The sequence below is a fragment of the Saccopteryx leptura genome, chromosome 1 (genome assembly GCF_036850995.1).
Source record: "Saccopteryx leptura isolate mSacLep1 chromosome 1, mSacLep1_pri_phased_curated, whole genome shotgun sequence".
In the NCBI taxonomy this organism is placed as follows: Eukaryota; Metazoa; Chordata; class Mammalia; order Chiroptera; family Emballonuridae; genus Saccopteryx; species Saccopteryx leptura.
In genome coordinates, this window is record NC_089503.1 from 174,850,345 (window position 1) to 174,873,391 (window position 23,047).

The 23,047-nt window shown below is 46.9% G+C and overlaps 1 protein-coding gene across 1 annotated transcript in view; it reads right to left on the reverse strand.

Moving 5' to 3' along the window:
• Window positions 1-896: 896 nt before the first annotated feature.
• The window catches only part of CAPN8 (calpain 8), a 52,796-nt gene continuing 30,645 nt past the window's right edge, over window positions 897-23,047 (reverse strand). Inside the window, 14 exon segments of the mRNA XM_066360142.1 lie at window positions 897-920; window positions 1,962-2,020; window positions 2,290-2,406; window positions 2,955-3,033; window positions 12,050-12,118; window positions 13,229-13,256; window positions 13,258-13,297; window positions 14,066-14,138; window positions 15,458-15,526; window positions 16,405-16,441; window positions 17,393-17,498; window positions 17,501-17,603; window positions 19,795-19,806; window positions 20,810-20,974. Of these exon segments, the coding sequence (XP_066216239.1) occupies window positions 897-920; window positions 1,962-2,020; window positions 2,290-2,406; window positions 2,955-3,033; window positions 12,050-12,118; window positions 13,229-13,256; window positions 13,258-13,297; window positions 14,066-14,138; window positions 15,458-15,526; window positions 16,405-16,441; window positions 17,393-17,498; window positions 17,501-17,603; window positions 19,795-19,806; window positions 20,810-20,974 (981 nt within the window).

Below are 23,047 nucleotides of genomic sequence, written 5' to 3' on the forward strand. Positions count from 1 at the left end.
TCCTCGCGGCTTGAATGAACGTCCCTGCGGTAGCTTCCTCCACACCCTCGTCTCTCAGATTCAAATGATAACAGTCCTTTCGCTTTCAGTTTGTGTGGAACTCCGGAATGCTCTGAGGATAAATTTTCCTGTTTCTAGTTGATAAATTTGTTGTGATTTTGGGGAGATCTGTCGGACGCGCCGCTCACGGCGCCATTTCCGTGACGTCACCTCGACATCTACTTTCTTACCAACAAGAAGATCCTTGTGTTCAGCTGTGAGCAAAATAAACCTGAATTGCATTTCCACTCTAGCTATTTGTCAGGTAAGGATTCCCCTCGGCAAGAATTTTCCTTCAGACTCAGCAGATGCTGACGCACATAGCACAGCGGTTTCTCCCGTGTGAATGTGAGGACAAACCTGTTCTCCTGGCAGCCCCCTACACCCCCTTCCCCAGGAAGGCTGGAGTGTACGCCCTTCCAGAAGGCGGCCCCCAGAAGCAGCTCAGTCTATAAGAACCTCCCCTCCAAGAAATTCACCCACATTTTCCATCTTTCCGCAGCTTTGAACACATCATTTCTCAAGAACATCTTCTTCCCTAAAGTACGAAAAGCCCAGGGCACTGCCCAGATGGTCTATCACAAGAGAACGGCAGAAATGGTTCTGGCTCCCAACTTTAATCGATTTCTGTTCCTCCACTGGGCCTCAGGGTCAACTTCAAAGCTGCTGAAAGAGTCCCAGGTCCCTCAAATGCTCTGGTGGACAGGCCAGGATCTCAGGGGACAATGACAAGGCAAGGCAGATATGAATGACCACTGAATGTCATTTGAGGATAAATAGCCACAAAATTGTAAAAATGGGGGAGAAAAGAGGCAGGCAGGCTGGCAGGGAGTGTCACCGATGTCCAAAACCCTAGGTCAGACCAACACACAGCACAGCCACTGCAAAAGAAAAACACCAGGTGAGCGTGCTGCTCCTTTGGGAACTGGTGTGACTTTTCCAGTTGTTCTCCTGCCCCCTCATGAGTATGAGCTTGCTCTATCTCTGTCCCCTAGTAAGCACCTTGCTCAATAAGAGGCAGTCCTTAACTAAGTCACCAACTCCTAAGCCAGAGCACTGTAGAAAAGTGACTTAGGAAAACCTTAGACACAAAGGGACTTTCAAAACCAGGTGTGTTTGTGTGTGTGTGTGTGTGTGTGTGTGTGTGTGTACCATATATATGGTACATATGTACACACAATGTCAGGTTCAACAGTATTGTCCAGTACTTACATGCACCCATAGATACGTTTCTAGGAAGGCCTTCCCTAGATCACTAGAAAGGTGTCAATGGCATTCACACTTTAGAGAAGAACTAGTATCCACACAACTTGGCAGAGCCAAGAGCAACCTGGTCCTCCAGTTCCTCTGCCTCAAGAGCAGGTCAAGGACAAAGCCTCCCCCTTGGCCTGGACCCTCAGGGCATTCCCTCACCTGCATCCCTGCAGGCAGTTCAAGGCTGCTCCCATATAAGGATGCAGCCCCCATGGGGGAGGTGCTATGGTGTGGTTTGCACAAGACATTGTGGAACTTGCACACAGTAAGACACTCTTTTATTTTGCATTTGCATTCTACTCCATTGCAATTAAACATTTGTTTCTGATGTCTTTCTATATGTCAGTCTAAGACATCTGGTCCTAGAAGTCTCACACTTTCCATTTACCCACCACCCACAATTCCATTCAAATTAACAAGGGCTTCCAGCCTTGAAACGATTTGAAATATAGGTGTAGGTTTATAATAATAATAAGTAAATAAAAATGTTTAGAAGATTGCATGACAGACAATCACCCAACCAGCAACGCCTGCCCTAGAACATATATTGTACCCACATGGAAATAAAATGGGTCAATATGAATAAACGCCACTCAGCACCTATACTGTCCAAGAATTTCAAAGCACCATCAGCCAGCAAGCGATTCATCAGAGCTCAAGTCACATACTTCAGCCAGAGAGAGCCGGACGACGCCATTCTGGTCCTTGTCTAGAAGTCAGAACAGTTCTAAAACACCAGAAAAGGAATGAAATTCGATAGGAATGTTCCTGGACATCAGTCCAGTCAGAGAGCTGCCTCTGTCTACCCCATACCCACCTGGTACCCTCTCCCTCCCCTATAGCTGGGCGTGGCCAATGGAAACTTCCTCAGCCCCTACAGTTTCTGCCCCCCCCTGCCCACAAGTGCCACAGTTACCAAAGCCGGTCTGTTGGGCCTCCTGCCCCTCCCTGCCCCTTGGGAGGAATGGGATGGGGTCATAGGAGAGAGTGACTCACTGAACAGGGTCTCCAGACAGATCATATGAGCAACGAAGCCATCAAAGTCAATGCTGAGTTTGCTGCAGGCATACCGCATGGCGATGGTCTGCTGTACCTAGTTGTTGAGTGTGAAACCTGTGGGCAGAGCGGCCTGGGTCACAGCTGGTCACAAGGGATGCGGAGGGCTCAGCACTGCCCCCACTAAAACTCAAGGTGCTGAACTTCCAGGGGCCATATCTGAGTCTGCCTCCCTTCAAGGGACACCAGATGGGTCTAGGAGTCCAACTGGTCTCTTTTGACAGAATTCTCAAAGGATTAGCCTCTTCTCTGGTCCAGGATGAAGTCAGTAGCTCCAACACTAACTGGCTGGGCATCACACTAGCCACAGCGGTCAAAGTAGAGGTGAGGGAACTGTGTCTTCTGCCCTCCTCCTTCACAGCCTAGCTCTCTAAGATTGCTGTCACCCCCAGTGATAACATCCATGGAAAATGTCTAGTGTTTCACTATACAGACCACACAACATTTCCTTCTCCCTCTGCAGGGAAGCTGCTCAACAAAACCTCGTTGTCACACTGATGTCTGGTATAAGGTAACCACCACCAAGGATTACTAGCAATCGTCACAGAAAAACTGAAATGGGCACATCAAGGTCCCAAGACCTTGTCTACAGTATGTGTCCTCACTTGCTTTCTTGAGGGCTGTCCTCATCTTGTGGGCATCTATGGTCCCCAAGTGGTTATGATCAGTTTCCAGATAGATCTCCTAAAAAGAAAGAGAAAACAGCTGTTCGTAGCTGCTTCCAGTATTATCTCACTCCAACCCACCACTTCCTTAGAAGGCCGGGACAGACTCAAGAGGAGACCTCACCAACACCTCCAAGAACTGTTCAGAGCAAAGACAAGACCTTGGGCTGAGGGCCGGTATGCACCCCTTAAGCCTGAATGGTAGGGCTTCCAGTGAAGGCATTGGCACAGTCTCTCATTGCCTAGTCTTAGTGCTTCCTGAACAATGCATCCAGGTTTTATGCTGGTTTTGACCATGATTAAGAACCTACTCAGTTACCCTCCCACAGCCAGTGTTTCAATTGGTTCAAGGGTAGGCCCTGGGCACCGAGGACAGCTCCACTGATTCCAACATCAGCCACAGGTGGGGGTTGTTGGGTCAATCCTAGTCAGGGTACATGTGGGAGTCTGTCTCTCTATCTCCCCTCCTCTCACTTAAAAATAATAATAATAAAAAAAAAGACAAGATGGAACTGGAGTAGGCGGATGTACCAACATCTACCTCCCAGAACCAAAGTGGAATACAAACTAATTTTAAGAACTATCATCTGGAAAAACCAACTTTGGACTAAACTAAGAGGACTCTTCAACCAAGGAACACTGAAGAAGCCACACCGAGAATGGTAGGAAAAGCAGAAATGCGGAGAGGGCTGCCCAGCTCCCCAGAGCGAACGGCAGCAGGGAGAGACTCGCGTGGCGGGAAGTGAGTTTAGCAGAGGGGAAAGGGTCCTGAGCCCCAGGAACAAAGCCCCAGCCTGCAGCCCCAGAGCCCAGAAGAGGCGTAAGGACAGTATTTAGCTGGAAACGAGTCAGGATACTGTTTGTGAGAAAGAGTCTGATTTCTCAGACCCAGGATCCTTCTTAAAGGAACCACGCAGAATATCTCTCTCACAAACACTCACCCGGGGCTCCTGGGGATGGAGGGAGAGAGGAGAGGACCAGAGTAACAGGAAGAGAGTATAATCTAGGAGGCACGGGGAGAAACATTTTGGGAGATAGCCACCCTAACCCCTGGGACGAGTCACTCCCCAAAGCTGAAGTGAATATTTCCCCTGGAAACAGCAATACCAGCAAAGGGAAGCAGGAGAGCAGCCAAACAAGCTCCCCTGCAGCACTCAGAGCAGAGTTGCATAGAAGGAGGGAGCTTTTGGGTCTACAGCAGTGAGTCTTAGGGTCCAAGCTGCAACGCCCCCACCCATGCGGCTGAGGGCTCGCCGGAGGGCCGGCGGCAGCGGGAGACAAAAGCGTGGTTCTGCTGGCAGGGGCGGAAGCCAGCTGGCCACGACTGGGCTCAGGTGTGAGCTCAATCTTGCCTGGCTGGGGGAAGGGGGTGTGCAAAAACGGTCAAACTCAGCTGCCGGCAGCCTGTAATCCAGCCTGCTGGAGAAGGGCGGGAACCCCGGAAAGGGTGGAGACAAGCCCTGGGGCAAGGGCAGAGGAGCACAGCCTTGCCCCGCCCGTGCAACCCAGGCTTGCGGTCTGACTTGGTAGCCGGCTCCTCCCGCGGGGGTGGAGCCAAGGCTAGCAGCCATTCCTCGAGCAGGCTCCTCCTGCAAGGGCAGAGCGAAAGCCCAGAAACAGGCGGAGAACCGCAGCTGAGCAAAGGTGCTCGCCAGTGCCCTCAGGACCGAGCATAACATCACACACGGGGGTGGGGCAAAGGCCAAGGTCACCAACGCTTGTGCACTCGCGCAGGATCACAGCCACTCCCATGAAGAGAAAATGCGGAGGCAGAGAAATACAACACAAATAAACCAAGAGAAATCCCCACAAAAGGACCTAAGTAAATCAGATATAACCAAATTACCAGATGCAGAGTTTAAAATAACGATTGTTAGGATGCTCAAAGATATTAGAACAACCATAGATGGCCATTATGAAAACCTAAATAAAGAGATAACAAATATAAAAAAGGACATTGAAATAATAAAAAAGAATCAGTCAGAAATGACAAATACAATATCTGAAATAAAGAATACAATGGAAGGAATTAAAAGCAGGATGGATGAAGCAAAGAATCGAATCAGCGAGTTAGAGGACACGATGAATAAAGGCACGGAAGCAGAGCAGAAAAAAGAAAAGAGACTCAAAAAGTCTGAGGAAACTCTAAGAGAGCTCTGTGACAACATGAAGAGAAACAACATCCACATCATAGGGGTTCCTGAAGAAGAAGAGAAAGAACAAGGGATAGAGACTTTGTTCAAACAAATCATAGCAGAAAACTTCCCCCAATTAAGGCAGGAAAACATTTCATATGTTCAGGAAGCGCAGAGAACTCCATTAAGGAGAAACCCAAAGAAACCAATACCAAGACACATCATAATTAAAATACCAAAGCTAAGTGATAAAGAGAAAATATTAAAAGCTGCTAGAGAAAAAAAGACTATCACCTACAAAGGAGCCCCCATAAGGATGACTTCTGATTTCTCAACAGAAACACTTGAGGCCAGAAGGGAATGGCAAGAAATATTCAAAGTAATGCAGAACAAGAACCTACAACCAAGACTACTTTATCCAGCAAGACTAGCATTTAAAATTGAAGGAGAAATAAAAAGCTTTACAGACAAAAAAAAAACCTCAAGGAATTCACTGCAACCAAACCAAGGCTGCAAGAAATGCTAAGGGACCTGTTGTAAACAGATCAAAGGAAAAAAAGAATACAACAAAAGAGGAATACAGTTTTAAAGAAAAAAAAATGGCAATAAACTATTACATATCAGTAATAACCTTAAATGTTAATGGATTAAATGATCTGATCAAGAGACATAGGGTTGCTGTGTGGATAAGAAAACAGGACCCATACATATGCTGTCTACAAGAGACACACCTTAAATCAAAAGATGCACACAGACTGAAGATAAAAGGATGGAAAAAAATATTTCATGCAAATGGAAATGAAAAAAAAGCTGGGGTAGCAATACTTATATCAGACAAAATGGACTTTAAAACAAAGACCATAGTTAGAGATAAAGAAGGTCACTACATAGCGATAAAGGGAGCAATCCAAAAGGAAGATATAACCATTATAAATATCTACGCACCTAATATAGGAGCACCTAAATATATAAAGCAGACTTTAATGGACTTAAAGGGCGAGATCAACAGCAATACTATAATAGTAGGGGATTTCAATACCCCATTAACATCATTAGATAGATCCTCAAGAAAGAATATTAACAAAGAAACAGCAGACTTAAAGGACATATTAGATCAACTCAATTTAATAGATATCTTCAGAACCTTTCACCCTAAAACAGCAGCATATACATTCTTTTCAAGCGCTCATGGTACATTCTCTAGAATAGACCACATGTTAGGGCACAAAAGCAGTCTCAACAAATTTAAGAAGATTGAAATCATATCGAGCACTTTCTCTGATCACAATGGCATTAAACTAGAAATAAGCCACAATAGAAAAATTGAAAAACATTTAAACACTTGGAAACTAAATAGCATGTTATTAAATAACGAATGGGTTAACATTGAGATCAAAGAAGAAATTTAAAAATTCCTAGAAACAAACGATAATGAGCATACATCAACTCAAAATTTATGGGACACAGCAAAAGCAGTGCTGAGAGGGAAGTTTATAGCATTACAGGCATACCTCAAGAAGCTAGAAAAAGCTCAAATAAACAACTTAACCCTGCATCTAAAAGAACTAGAAAAAGAACAGCAAGTAAAGCCCAGAGCTAGTAGAAGGAAGGAAATAATAAAGATCAGAGCAGAAATAAATGACATAGAGGCTAAAGAAATAATACAGAGGATCAATGAAACCAGGAGCTGGTTCTTTGAAAAGGTAAACAAGATCGATGAACCTTTAACGAGACTCACCAAGAAAAAAAGAGAGAGGACTCAAATAAATAAAATTAGAAATGAGAGTGAAGAAATAACAACTGACACAACAGAAATACAAAATATTGTAAGAAAATACTATAAAGAACTGTATGCCAAAAAACTAGACAACCTAGATGAAATAGAAAAATTCCTTGAATCATATAATCTTCCAAAAATCAATCTGGAAGAATCAGAAAACCTAAACAGACCAATTACAACAAATGAGATTGAAACAGCTATCAAAAAACTTCCAAAAAAGAAAAGTCCTGGGCCTGATGGCTTCACAAGTGAATTCTCCAAATATTCAAAGAAGAACTTACTCGTATCCTTCTCAAGCTATTTCAAAAAATTCAAGAGGAAGGAAGACTTCCAAACTCCTTTTATGAGGCGAGCATAATTTTGATTCCAAAACCAGGCAAAGACAACACAAAAAAAGAAAATTATAGGCCAATATCCCTGATGAACTTAGATGCAAAAATCCTCAACAAAATATTCGCAAACCGGATCCAGCAATATATGAAAAAAATCATACACCATGATCAAGTGGGATTTATTCTGGGGAGGCAAGGCTGGTACAGTATTCGCAAATCAATCAATGTGATTCATCACATAAACAAAAGAAAGGAGAAAAACCACATGATAATTTCAATAGATGCAGAAAAAGCATTTGATAAAATCCAGCACCCATTCATGATCAAAACTCTCAGTGAAGTGGGAATACAGGGAACATATCTCAACCTGATAAAGGCCATCTATGAGAAACCCACAGCCAACCTCATACTCAATGGGCAAAAATTAAAAGCAATCCCCTTAAGATCAAGAACAAGGCAGGGGTGCCCCCTTTCACCACTCTTATTCAACATAGTCCTGGAAGTCCTAGCCACAGCAATCAGACAAGAAAAAGAAATAAAAGGCATCCAAATTGGAAAAGAAGAAGTAAAACTATCATTATTTGCAGATGATATGATATTGTATATAGAATACCCTAAAGTCTCAGTCAAAAAAACTACTAGACCTGATAAATGAATTCGGCAATGTGGCAGGATATAAAATCAATACTCAGAAATCAGAGGCATTTTTATACACTAATAATGAACTGTCAGAAAGAGAAATCAAGGAATCAATCCCCTTTACCATTACAACCAAAAAAATAAAGTACCTAGGAATAAATCTAACCAAGGAGATTAAAGACTTGTACTCATAAAATTATAAAACATTGATAAAAGAAATCAGGGAAGATACGAATAAGTGGAGGCATATACCGTGCTCATGGTTAGGAAGAATAAACATCATTAAATGTCTATATTACCCAAAGCAATTTATAAATTCAATGCAATACCGATTAAAATACCAATGACTTACTTCAAAGATATAGAAAACATATTCCAAAAATTTATATGGAACCAAAAGAGAACACGAATAGCCTCAACAATCTTGAATAGAAAGAATAAAGCAGGAGGGATCACACTTCCGGATATCAAGTTATATTATAAGGCCATTGTACTCAAAACAGCATGGTACTGGCATAAGAACAGGCACATAGATCAATGGAACAGAACAGAGAACCCAGAAATAAACCCACAGCTCTATGGACAACTGATATTTGACAAAGGAGGTAAGGAAATACAATGGAGTAAAGATAGCCTCTTCAACAAATGGTGTTGGAAAAATTGGACAGCTACCTGCAAAAAAATGAAACTAGACCACCAACTTACACCACTCACAAAAATAAACTCAAAATGGATAAAAGACTTAAATGTAAGTCGTGAAACCATAAGCATCTTAGAAGAAAACATAGGCAGTAAGCTCTCTGACATCTCTCGCAGTAATATATTGGCTGATTTGTCTCCACAGGCAAGTGAAATAAAAGACAGGATAAACAAATGGGACTTTATCAAACTAAAAAGCTTCTGCACAGCTAAAGACAATAAGAACAGAATAAAAAGACAAACTACACAATGGGAGAATATATTTGACATTGCATCTGATAAGGGGTTAATAACAAAAATTTATAAAGAACTTGTAAAACTTAGTACCAGGAAGACAAACAATCCAATCCAAAAATGGGCAAAAGAAATGAATAGACACTTCTCCAAAGAGGACACACAGATGGCCAAAAGGCATATGAAAAAATGTTCAACATCACTAATGATTAGAGAAATGCAAATTAAAACCACAATGAGATATCATCTCACACCAGTCAGAATGGCGCTTATCAATAAAACAACACAGAATAAGTGCTGGCGAGGATGTGGAGAAAAGGGAACCCTCCTGCACTGCTGGTGGGAATGCAGACTGGTGCAGCCACTGTGGAAAACAGTATGGAGATCCCTCAAGAAATTAAAAATCAAACTGCCTTTTGACCCAGCTATACCGCTGTTAGGAATTTACCCCAAGAACACCATAGCACTGTTTGAAAAGAAGAAATGCACCCCCATGTTTATGGCAGTATTGTTCACAATAGCAAAGATCTGGAAACAGCCCAAGTGTCTGTCAGAGGACAAGTGGATTAAAAAGCTTTGGTATATATATACTATGGAATACTACTCAGCCATAAGAAATGATGACATAGGATCTTTTACAACAACATGGATGGGCCTTGATAACATTATACTGAGCGAAAGAAGTAAATCAGAAAAAACTAAGAACTAAATGATTCCATACATAGGTGGGACATAAAGATGAGACTCAAAGACATGGACAACAGGGTTGGGGTTACAGGGTGGGGGGAGGAGAGGGAGGGGGTTGGGGGAGGGGAGGGGCACAAAGATCATGGCTTTTCAGCATTTGCCATATTCCCCTTTAATCTATAGACAGACAGTAAATATTTATTTATGGTGTTTCCACTATAAAGACTGCTGTCTTAGGGACAAATGCTGATGAACTATTTCAGCAGTTCCTCCTTCTTCAAAGACTTATATGTCAACATAGAGCTCCATGTTTCATAGGACATACTCAAGCTCACTCCATGCTCCCTGGAGCTTTAGCACAAGGGAATGCCCCCCCCCCCTTTTTTTTTTTGTAGTATTTTTTCTTTTATTTATTTATTTTTTTTATTTTTCTGAAGATGGAAATGGGGAGGCAGTCAGACAGACTCCCGCATGTGCCTGACCGGGATCCACCTGGCATGCCTACCGGGGGGGGGGGGGAATGCTCTGCCCATCTGGGGGGTTGCTCTGTTGCAACCAGAGCCATTCTAACAACTGAGGCAGAGGCCATGGGGCCATCCTTAGGGCCCGGGGTGGCTTTGCTCCCGTGGAGCCTTAGCTGTGGGAGGGGAGGAGAGAGACGGAGAGGAAGGAGAGGGGGAGGGGTGGAGAGTAATAACACTGTTTTGTCTTTTTCCAAATAGCTCCAGATATATGGAAAAGATTTATATAGGCAGATGGGGATCCTCAAACCCCTCAGCGAGATCTTCTGAGCATGGCTTTTAAGATACCTAGAGGCAGAAAAAGCCCAATAGAGATCAGGGGAACTACCAGCTTTTAGGATACACCCTTAAAGGCTCCAATGCCCCAAAGGGGTCTCCTAGGATGCCATCTGGGTCCTGCTTCAATAGTGGAAAGGAAGGTCATTGAGCTAAAGCCTGCCAGGCTTACATGCCTCTGCTGTGAGGAAACAGGGACACTGGAAGGTAGGCTTCCCCCTCACTCCTCTAAGGGAGGGTTCAGTCTCTTCCAGCCCTGCTCCAGCCACCTATGACCTAACCTTGCCCAGAAAGCTGGGTTTTGCCACTGAAGGCTGAAGGTGCCCAGGGCCGTCGGCCCCATCTACGACACTGTGGACGAGCCTAGGGTATTTCTTCCAAGAAGCAGGTAAACTGATCTCATTTGCACAAGGGCCACTTAACTATGTTTTGCCTGAATAGTCAGGGTTTTTTATCCTTCCCTCAAAGATCTGTTGTGGGTGTTGATAGTCCTATTTTCTGCTGCTTTGCTTAATATATAGTGTTTCCTTTATCCCTCCTATCTCAATGCCCCGCTCATATTTCAGGCTGGGACCTACTCCTAATTTAGAGCTCTCTTTCCCCCTTTTGCCAACTTCTACTATGAATCTACCTTTGCCACCCAGCTTAGTGTATCCCAAGGTTCTCTTCACCATGCCACAGTCGCAGAGCTCCAGGGAAAAGCTACCTGGTCTCATCTCTCCAGGCAGAGGAGAACAGAAGCTCCATATCCACGCATGCTGCAAATGGCTTCTCCAGTCTACCTGAATCATTACCAGCTAGAAGCAGCAGTCACTGGGACTTGGACATGAGCTGCAAAGTATAGAATGGTGACAATTCCGGTGCCATGCGGACTTTTCCTGGATGTGGACTTTTCCTGGACTCCTGCTCCCTGTGACAGATCCTAACAGACTGAACTGTGGTTGGGTTGCCTTTTTCAGGGATTTGGCATGATGATGGGGCCAACTTGGACTTGGTGAACATGTTAAAGACACTACTCTTTTATGGATTCTTGCTGTATTGGCCAAGAGTTTGCTTAAAGGCTTTTAATTACTGTAAAAAAAAAAAAATAGAAGGCTGGATAAAGAAGATGGGGCACATATACACCATGGTATACTAGTCAGCTAGAAGAAATGATGATATCGGATCACTTACAGCAGATTGGTGGAATCTTGATAACATTATGCGGAGTGAAATAAGTGAATCAGAAAAAAACAAGAACTGCAGGATTCCATACATTGGTGGGACATAAAAGTGAGACTAAGAGACATGGACAGGAGTGTGGTGGTTACGGGGGGTGGGGGTAGGGAAGGAGGGAAGGGGGGAGGGGGAGGGGTACAAAGAAAACTGGATAGAGGGTGACAGAGGACCATCTCTCTTTGGGTGATGGGTATGCAACAGAACTAAATGACAAAATAACCTGGAAATGTTTTCTTTAAATATATGTACCCTGATTTATTGATGTCACCCCATTTAAATAAAAATTTATTTATAAAAAAATGAATAAATAAAATCTAAAAAAAAATTAAAAAAAATAATAATAAATAAATAAAATGAAATTTAAAAAATGTAAAAAAAAAAAAAAAAGAACCTACTCAGAGGAGGGCATGTAATAAACTAGGAAAGAGTATTAGGGAGGATGAGAGGCTAGAAGACACAGAACAGGGGAGAGGACCAGAGCCCAGGGGATGCCCAAGAGGGACAGAAGAGTTACCAGGTATCTCTAAATCTTCGACCGCAGCATCTTGAATTCCGCCAGTCCCAAGGTGTTCGTCCTATTGCTCTAGACACGTTAAAGACCAACATGATCGAACCCAAATTCTACACGGATGTTTTTTCTCTTGTGGCCTTGTACAATGTCCTAAGACCTCAGTGAACTTCCATATCTGCAGTAAGGAGGACCACTGGGAACAACGCGTGGGGACCACAAGGCCACTCTCAAGTCTAAATGGGAGTCTAGGTGCAAGTTTGAAAAGAATGATTCAATCAAGGAATCATTTGCAGCCAAGTGGACCCACAGGATCCAAAATTGAATTGTTTACCATGTAGGCCTAATAGGACACAGCTGAAGAGCCCCAGCATTTGAAGGTCTGAAACCAGAAGAATAGCATCGTCGCCCCATTGCTGATAACCACAGCAGAGGTCCACATACATGCGCTGGCTCTCCAGAACCCTCTGCGTGTCCCCACACAGATCAGTCATCCCTCTCATCCAAAGGTCATTAGAGCGCATCATGATTGAGCCCCTAAGAACTGAGGGGAGCCCTCCAAGGCTCCAATTTTTTAAGAAACCGCCTTTGCCATCAGATCTGTGGAGCATGGTGACCTGAACTTACACTAGGCAAAGTGTTCAGGAAGTAACACGGGACTCTTCTCTGTGCCTTTATTTAAGCTGCTCTGTCCACCTAGAAAATGCTGGCTGTATCCTTCAGTGTGGAGTGAGAGTTAAACTGGGCCAGAGGAAACAAACAGGTTTTATCTCATGTGATAATTCTAAAATATTGGAGGGCTGTGTTAAGAGTTGGTGTCAAAGACCAGATAGGGATGGGGACAGGTGGGGGAGGGGGGAGGGGGAGAAGGAGGAAGGTGGGAGCACACCCCAGAAGAAAGAGCACTGTGATTAACCAGAAGGCTGGGCACAGATGCTCCATATTTGCTAAAGTTAAGGTGTTCAAAGAAGTCACTTAAACACTATCCACCTCAGTTTTTTCCATAAAAATGGAGATCATCTTCAGCCTATTGAGGAGCAAATGTGAGATGAGATTTTTCTTTAGCGCTCACGCAGGACACTGACATCTATTCAGCAAGTGCTGGTTCCCTTCTCCTTCCTTCTTTTCTCTGCCCATCCCCCCTCCTCCCTGGGAAAGGTGGAAACACCGCCATGGAAAGGATATATCCATTAGGCTGACCATCTCCCTGCAAGTTGATGTTGAATCCATCGAATTTTATGTCGGTTTCTAAAACTGTAAATAGGAAAGGGGGGTGGGGTGAGGGTCATTTGAAGACAAGGTAACAGGCAGGAGCCAAGGGTGGGAAGGCCATGCAACCATCCAGCTGGGGCTCTGAGCCCTGAGCTGCTCCACCCCAGCTCCGGGGGAACTTGAACTTGGCTGCTCAGCTTTGCTCCTACATTCTCACTCCTGGTCCAGCTACAGAGGGTGAACATGCCTGTCACTCAGCCAGCTGGGAGACTTCCCCTGGCCCATCGCTGGGCCAGACAAGAAGCCTGCTCCATGCCACCTCATGTGGGACTGGGGTTCAGATGGGAGGAACGAGGCTTTGCTCCTGGGTGTGGAAGGAGGACTCGCAACAAAGCCTGAGATGGGGACCTACCTTGTCTAGGACAGACAGAGCATCCCTCCCACACACCTCCCCAAGGGTACAGTACAGAGCACCATCTTCAATCTGCAGTTTTCCATGGCATCGAAGTCATGAGTTTTGTGGGAGAATTTCACGCAGGTCACTCTCAGCCCAGCTTGCTTTCTCCCAAGACTCGAGATTCTATCCCACAGGGCCCAGAGGCTCTAGCATCAGCCTCGCCTCCCACCTTTCCAGCACCCCCTCCCAACCCCTTGCTGGATGCTCTGTCAGCCCAGAGAGAACCTGGACCCCTGGGGTCAGAGGCCAAAGGTCCCTTCTTCCCATCTGCAGTGATTCTGACCCAATACCCACCCTCACACTCACCCCCAACCCAGCATCTCTGTGACTCCCATGGACTTTCTGAGAAGCACCAAGAAAGAACTTAAGTTTGGAAAACACCTCATTCATGCCAGTCCTGAGTTCATAGGCACTGATCGCAGAATCCTAGAAAGGGAACGCAAATGCATGTCATGTCAGGCCCTGACAAGCTTTCCAAGATGTTAAATTAATGTAGAGTCCAACAACCAGTGCACAGGCCCTGTGATTTAAAAAGGCTGTGACGTCTTTGAAAACTCCAGTTCTGTTTGTCTGGGGTTCCCACAGCCTGGGGGGACGTGTGCATTAATGATGTGATGTGAGTGTGGAACACACCAAACAGATGCTGCCACATGGGGAGCTTGCTTAAACTGACAGCCAAGTTCAGTGGGTCTCTGATAATAGAAGTAACAGTGGTGGGCCACACCCCGATGTAGAATAGCCTCAAAATTTCAAAACACTTCTGCATTCACTTTAGAGTTAAATAAGCCGTGATTTTGCAAACTCCTGAGCACCCTGTGCATATGCAATGTAATCTGTCATTTCCATGGAATGTAATTGCTTGGGGTTCACAGTTCCCAAGTGTCTCACCCCTGAGTACCCACTTTTCCCACTGCACATATGGGTGCTTCCCTTCCAAGCAGGGGCTCATCTCACACTGGAAGTAGGCATTTGGGACAAACACTGAACCAGAGAGAGGATGTGTCCCTTAACTCTCAGCTGGAGGACAGACATCAGAGAGGATGATAAGTGACGTACAGAGAACAGGTGTTGGCTGGACTGCGTTCCAATCATTATCCCTTATTTGCCACGTGATGTTAGCCAAGCCACGTCTCCTCGGGAAGTGTGGCTTTATCATTTGCCCCCAGGGTGGTCTCACTTCTCCCCTCCTCTCCACCAATCCAGACGGCAATTCTATTACAATCGAGTAAGATAAGAGCTCCACAGAGCAGTGTCTCCTGGGAAGACAACTGGTCCTTTCAGGCATAAAACAGTCCCAGTAATAAGACCAGAGGGCCCTCTAACAATCCTCCAGGATGGGAATAGCGCTTCTATCAACTCGCCAGGAATGAAATGGGGTGTTGAGAATCTACATCCAAACCTTGGCCTGCACCTCACAAGGCCTTGGACCCAGCCAGCTCCTTAACCGCCCTGTACCTTCCCCTTCACCAGCAGAGCAGGGAGAGTGCCCCATACTGCCCCACACTTCAGGAGAGAAAAGATCAGCTACGTGAAGAATTTGCGTACAAATATGAGCTTTTATTTAGTTAGTTATTTTTACTATTTTTGATGTTCTTAATAAAACATGCCCCCTTGGCAGCTAAGGCAATGGTGGAAGGGGGGAGGGGCCTGACACCTGTGGCCTCACCATTTTTACTCAGACACTCAAGGGATACAGACTAAAGTGACCTGAGTGTTCTTGGCCATTTTCCCACTCATCCACTCACCTCCCCAGTGAGCTTCTCCAGCAGGCGGTGGAACTGGCCATCATTCGGATCCCCCTTGCCGGGATGTGGCTAAGAAGCAGGACAATTGCGTAGTTAATGTGGGAATCATATTTGGCTCGGGCATCCACAGAAAGAGGAGCTTACAAGCTGGACATATGCAAAACAATTCAATATGTCTGCCCACCACCCATTCAGCCAAAGATTGGCAGCCAGGGGGTACCCCACGTGGCCTCTGCAGAGATACCTCAGTCTCTTTGGGTAGACAGAATGGGATGGTGAAAGCTGGACCTGTGCCCTGCAAAGGGAGTCCTGTGCCACCCCAGCCAGTGCCCATGTGGCCACATGACCCTACCCCTCAGGGAGCAGCCACGTGGCCACCTCAATGCACATCATCTGAAGAAAAGGACAGGAAATTGAGGACACGAGGGAGGAGGACAAGAAGTGAGGTGAGTGAACCTACACTTCAAACCCTGTGCATTTCTTTTGCCAAAATCTGCCCTGAACACCTCCTCCAGGGATCCTGCCCAGAATAGGCACTCACTCCAGCACCCCTAGACTGTACACTCACAGGTTTAGATCCACTTCTGCATGAGCGTCCTGTCACCTTTTTCATACACTTCCATCATTTGTCCCCTGAAAGACTAAGAGCAAGGGACTGGATCACTTTCACCCATTGCCTTCTCTGCCTGCATAACTGCCTCAGTGTTCTAGCTAAAGGTCCAGCTGACTGGATGGGGGGGACACTGAGATTCCCCCCCTTCAGAGGATAGGAATGTGTCCCAGTACTGCTTCTATCTCATCTTTATCAAGAAGAGCCATGTGGTCCTCAATGTATAAAGTATAAAGGACCATCCTCCATATATAAAGAACTCTCACGAATCAATGAGAAACCCTGAATAACTGCTAGGCAACAGTGTCAGAGCTCAGTATACTAAAAGGTTGCATACCTCATATGGGTTTCCAGCTACCACATCCCCAATTTCCCTGAAATATAAAAAGAGAAATAAACCAAATATCAGTAAGTAAAATGACAGCTAATGGCTAGGTCCTTTTAGGAAGTTTTTGACCCTTCTGAGATATTGTCTTCCTATACAAGACCCTCATTCTGTTTCTACCAGCACCAAACTGCTTAAACCTAGTATTTAGCCAGGATCCCTCCCCACCTCACCATGAGTTGTTGGGTTTTTTGGTTTTGTTTGTTTTTACCATAGACAAGTACTGCCAAGTTTGGTTGGACCTTGATGGAATCTAGAATATTCTCCCTGGTAGACAACCCTTCTAAAGTACTCTCTCCCTCTTTGCCCCAGTTACTACTGTTCTCTCTTGAGAACCCACTCTGTGAATCTCTGTTGAAGGGCCTCTGGGGAATGAGCCATCAAATCCCAGTGTGCATGCAGACACATACATGATATGTAGTGTTGTGTCTGTATGCAAGCTGTATGCATGTACGCATGGTGTGGGTGGGTGGTGTGTATACATGCCTGTGTGTATATGTGTGTGTGGTATGTGTGGTGTGGGTGGATGGTATGAGTATACACATGTATGTATATGTGTGTGCATGTGTATATGTGTGTGTGGTGTGTGAGTGATGTGTATGTGTGTAAGGGGAGGAGGTGGTGCTCTCTAGAGCCCACTCTAAGGGCCTCAGGTGCCCGCCCTGCTAGGAGGAACACCCTCTAACCAGGCTGTTACTGTTGTGTCTTCTCTCCTGCCTTGACTGTTCTTTAAAGAAAATTCCACAGCATTCTACAGACCAAAGTAGAGGGGCAGGAGGGAGCACCCAGTGACGGCCTGTGGGAACCATGGTGTTCTACACAGTTCTTCTGGGAAGCATCAGCTGGGAGCCAAGGGTGGGTCACACATAGCCCCAGAGCCTGTCCCTCCCTCACCCAGGCATTCAGACCACCCCAACACCACGGGGTGGGGGGCACACACAGGGCCTCGGCCTTCTTCTCTGAGAATACCCGCAGGCAGAAGTCGCCGTCCTGGAAGGGCTCGAAGGTGGACAGCACCACCAGGTACTCCCCCAGGGGCAGCTGGGCCGGGCGGAGACCTCCCTCAGGTTGACATAGGTGCTGGAACGGGTCACGGGCTGGTGGCCCAGGAAGAAGCGCTGGTCCAGGCGCACACCCGTGTGATCCTCCAGCTGCAGAGAGAGCAACGTCAGAGTCAGTGCCACGGAGGCCCCAAGACAGGGGCCAAGAGGCTCGGCTTTGCTCTCCTGTTTTGGGGATGGGTAGTCGTTGACCCTGGGTGAAGAGCCAGCGGGCCTGCGTTCTGCCGTGAACTCACAGGGAGCCAATCAAGTGTATTTAGAGCACCTTCTGGGTGCCAGGCCCTGTTTCGGTCACTGACCTTGACTCTGTGACCTCTGCCAGACCCTTTGCCCTCTCCCTGGTGAAGTGAAGAGTCTGACCGCAGGGTCCCCAGGGAGTGCTCAGCTTCAATCCGGGCATTTGTCCGCACGAATCACCCACTCACTGAATCCAACGCTCCTATTCGGTGGCTGTGCCTGGGGTGTGGCATCGGGCACCTCAGTACAGTCCCAAGGCTAGAAAAGTAACTTTAAATTCTGGTCCTGGAGCAAAAGCAACCAGAGGGGTTTGCCCATCTAGAAAAATTGCTCTGCAGGGTGACCAGGGCCAGCAGGCTGGGAGGGCAACGAGGCAGCCCCTAAGGAGGCAGGAGGGCCTTCGCTGTCCTGGGGGGGGAGAGGTGTCCTCCAGGACCTATCTGTCTGCTGGAGGAAGAGGGAAGCTGTCAGTGTGTGGCACAGGCTAATTAGGGACTGCGGAGTGATTCGACAACACAGGTGCCAATGTTATTATTGCAGTAATTAAGCCTCTCAGAGGACTGTATCTTTATGACCAATCCTCATCAAGATGCCTGTGACAGAATGCAATAAGCCACAAGGGCTGCAACTTCTTTGTGACCCGGAGCCAGAATGGCCACCCCGCAGTAGACAGTGTCCATTCATAATCACTAGATCCTCTTTGGGGTACCAGTCTGCTAAGCAGGGAAGAAATTAGGGCCACCTGCCCCTCTGCCCTGGTCAGGACTCCACGGGGATCCCCAGCCCCTGCTGAGACCTGGGTACAGGGGCAGCCACGGCTCTGGGTATCCCCTTGAAAATGTTGACATACCAGACCGATAATGCTAGGTGTGGCCAGCAAGGCCACGGCCAAGGTCTAAGTGTCATGGCATCACCCTTGCCATCCCTGAGGACAGCAAGGGGAGGAAACAGGGAGCCAGCAGGAGAAAGTACCCATGGAGCTGAGGTAGGGAAGCAAACTAATTCAGGTTGGGCCAGGAAAGGGGCAAAGTGAATTCTAGCAACAACCCAGGGATGGGACAGACTAGAGAAGGCCTGTTCAGGAGTCCAGAGTGGGAACTGAAAGACACAGAGGCAAGACCAGGTTCCCTCCATCTTCCCTCCCTCCCTTCCTGTCTCTCTCTCTCTCTCTCTCTCTCAGATCAATGAAAATATAAATAAATAAACCATGAAACTCTCTTATTGAAGTAATAAAGCAGTTTAAAAAAAAGACCCAAATCCCTACTAATAGTACATATTGGCATAAATGTGAGTGCTGTATACATTTCAGAAAGAGGAATGAATAAAAGCAAGCGAGACCATTATTTTCCAATCCTCTGATTCCAGTTCAAGGTCAGGGTGGCTGGAGGAGCCGCCCTGGGAAGTTCAGGGTGCCAGGGAGGACCCACTCTGGGTGTACGTACACCCACACCTGCTCACACACTGAAAGCTCCCTCCTGTTCTCAGCTTGCAGCCAAGGAGAGGAGGCTCCAGGGGCCAGCGCGACCTGGGACCTGACATTGCACTGGATGCTATTGAGCCATGCCAGTCCCCTGCACTGGGAATGTAAGTATGGCAGTGATGACATGTCTCCCCAACCTAGTTATAAATCAGTGAGGAGGCTCAGGAGAAGCCGGGAGCCCAAAAGATAAGGCAGGTGCTTCCCTCTCTCATCATAGATCAGAGCATTTACTCTGTTGGCTAGATAAAGGGGAGCCCAAGCTGTGCTATAATCATCTTATTCGGATCAGGCCACCGGGCACAGAGTGGGCAGAGGTCACTGCTCCCCCCTTCCATGGTGGCCGGGCAGGTGGGAGCATCTTCGCTGGCTCTCTGGGTGACCAGCTCAGCAGGTCCTGCAAAAGCGGGTCCTGGGTGACCAGCTCAGCGGCTCCTACAAAAAGTGGTCTATTTGTAGGAGCAGCAGCCGGCCGCAGTCAGAGGAAGTGCAGACTGCTGGGTGCCCGTCGTGAAGGCAGCCACTGTCCGAACCAAAAGAAGGAAATCTTTGTTGGCACTCACATACCTCTTTGGGGACCTACAGGGCAGAGGAAAACAGCAGGTCACCTGAGAGTGTCATGTCCCCCCCCCTTCATGCCTTTCTGTCCTTCCCCACGTCCTGCAGACAGACTGTGTGATCCTGGCCCACTAGGGACGTGGTCCGTGCTAACATGAGACACTAGCCAGCGATTGAAACTGGAAAGCCATTGATGAATTGCAAGGCTGTCCTTTTTCTATCAACAACTGCAGTAATTTATACGGAGACATCGGGCCTCCGGCCAGCTCTGGGTCTTCCTAACTAGAATTGAATTTTTTCCAAGAAAGTTCTTTTTACCAAAACTGTATTAAAACAACCACCACGAACCCCTCTGGTATTTGTTACAAGGAGTCTCTTTGCCTATATACAAAGTGGATTCCCATCTGTTCCTGACCAGGCTCATCCAGACCCGGAGGTCTTGTTTTAACATATCTGTGAGGCTATGAGCCCCACAGAAGGGTGTTGACCACTACCAACTGGCATCTTGGCACTGCAGCCTCAGACCAGAGTCAGTCGTGGTCCCCAGTCCAGAGACCTCAGAACTGCAAATGGCCAGGTATGCGGCTTTTCTCCCTTCTACCTATGCCCTGCATGATCCAACAACTGTCTAAGGTTGTCAGAGGAGGAAGGGGTGTTTGTCTTTGACTCCTATGTCCAGCCTTCCTTCCCCTGTTCTGTGTTGCCCCCTCGTATTCCTTATGTTACCTCAAATGCCTTGTGCCCCATGCTCTTGGCTCCTGTCCCCTGCGAAGCCTCTACTGGGAAAGAATCTAATAAGCTCCTTGACACTGAGCCCTCAGTGACAGGTGAAGTTTAATGAATCACATGTCTCCATGTTAATGGCAGAGACTTAGCCACACTGGAAAAAGCATTTAGGTGAGCAAGGAGAATGCTTGATGAGGAATATTCAAACAATAAGAAAGATGTGATTCAATTACTGGCCAAAATATTCCAACCCAAGACATCGAGCGTGCAGTAGAGGCTGGGCCCAGCTCAGGAGCACCTTGTACACAGGCGTAGCCAATGCTCAGCTTGCCCGCCCGAGCCTCTTCTGACGCCAGAGGTTCTTCTGCATCAGCCCCAGCAGCACGGTGCAGCAGGGTTCGCCAGCACCTTCCTCCCAGTGGCTGTCCACCTCATCCAATTGGATCTTGAACTGGGGATTGGTCTAGAAGTCCCAGGAGTGGGTAGAAGTCACCAGGAGATGGTGGTTCTCCCCACAGGGAGTGAGGAGACAGGGGAAAATAAAATGAAAGGGGAGAACCTTGATCATCCCAAGAAAAGCACAATTCTAACCAAACTCTGTCTGGTTTGCAGCCTCAGCGAGTTTCCTTTACAAGGTGATGAGACATTTTCTTCTCTCTCCCTACCCCACGCCTGCAGACATACCCCATAGCATTCGGAAGCTTAGCACATGTCCATTTGACCAACCAGGAGCCCAGGCGTGCTTTCCTAGGGATAGTCAATGTATCCCACAATCCCAGGCTATATTGCCCACCCCCCTAAGAAATAATTTCCAGGTCTTCCCAGAAATATAGTGCATATCTCCTTGGTCTCAGCCCCTGGTCTGTGAAGACAAACTCACCTTCTAGAGGAAGGCAGACATCTGGGTAGCTGGCATGTCCCAGAGACAGATGAGGACACAGTCTGGAGGAGACTAGCTACTAAAAGGCCCCTGCAGACAGGCTCTAAAGACAACTACGCTCGCTCCCCAGAAACTGCCACCCAAAGGCCACGTGCTCTCTCTCAGACAGGCCCCAGCTCCAGATCACAGCTCGAAGCTGTCCTAATTGCCCATCCTCTGTCCACCAGCCCGGGGACCTCCCTTGATTGCTTCAGTGTCACAGCCCACTGATGAAACACACTCCCTTCTGGTGTAAGTCACTGAATAATGCAGGAGAAGTAATAATTGGCATTTAAGAAGGATGCCTGTCACACCACCCAAGGATATTTTAAAAGACTGCTTTGATCCAAATAGATTTTTTTTTTATAATCTCTCAACATAAATGACTACACTACCCCCCTGCGGCTCTGAGCTCCCAAAATGGTCCATGCAAATTTCCTACACATTTTCTAAGAGCTTGCTAATGGTGAGCATATTTTAATGTCTCCTACATGCCACATGAGTGCCATCTCTGCACTCTTTGTTTACTCCTCGACAGAACTGGAGGATGAGAATGGGCCAAGGCATAGAGAGGTCAGATGGGTCATCCCCAAGCACACAGCCATTCTATGAGTCAGGTGTCATAGCCTAATTGTGAAAGACGGGGCCTCACTAATTTCAATAATGATGTGCCCTGTGCGGTGGAGGGGGTGGGGGGAGGAGTGCAGAGACTGGGAGTTCTTACAGCCTTGAAATAAGGGTGTGACTTGATGAAATAATGAGGCATTCACAGGTGACAAAGAGCCACTGATTATTATTTCTTTCTTACCAATCAGGTTGCTTATTCTGATTCACCTGCCCAGAACCTCCACTTCCTGATTCAGGCACAAGGGTGTGTATTTTATAGCCAGATATGTTCAGGGTCCAGAGGAGGCAGAGACAATTCTGTAATCTTCTGTATTCACATGGTTAGCAAAGAGCAGGGACCCTCCATCTCTCCCCGGCAGCTAGTTGGCGGCACAGATGGGCTAGTGATTTGGCGCAGACAGGTGGAACCTCAGGTACCCCCCTGCGGCTCTGAGCTCCCAAAATGGTCCATGCAAATTTCCTACACATTTTCTAAGAGCTTGCTAATGGTGAGCATATTTTAATGTCTCCTACATGCCACATGAGTGCCATCTCTGCACTCTTTGTTTACTCCTCGACAGAACTGGAGGATGAGAATGGGCCGTAAAGATAATGCATGCCATTTGGATAGCACTCCTCGTCTACAGAGCGTTTCCAAAGGTGCGTATTATCACGCCATTTCAAGGACTAGGAAACTAAAAGCTGGGGAAAGGAACCCTTTCAGGGTTGCAGAGCTGACAGGCTGAGTGACAGTAGCAGAAAAGGATCTCGCCTCCTACCTCTCTGCTCAGCACCCATTTCTGCCACCAGAGGTCGAAGCTCAGGTTAGATGGGGAATGCAGGGTCCAACCAGTCTAGACCCAGACCTGCACTCACATGAGGTTTCATGGCAACCTGCTGCCATAGCGCAGCCCCACAGTGAGCTCAGCATAAGAAGAAAGCAGCCAACCCCGCCCTGGAAATAGTCTAAGTCAATCAACACATCACCATAGGCCGGGAGGGAGCATGCGC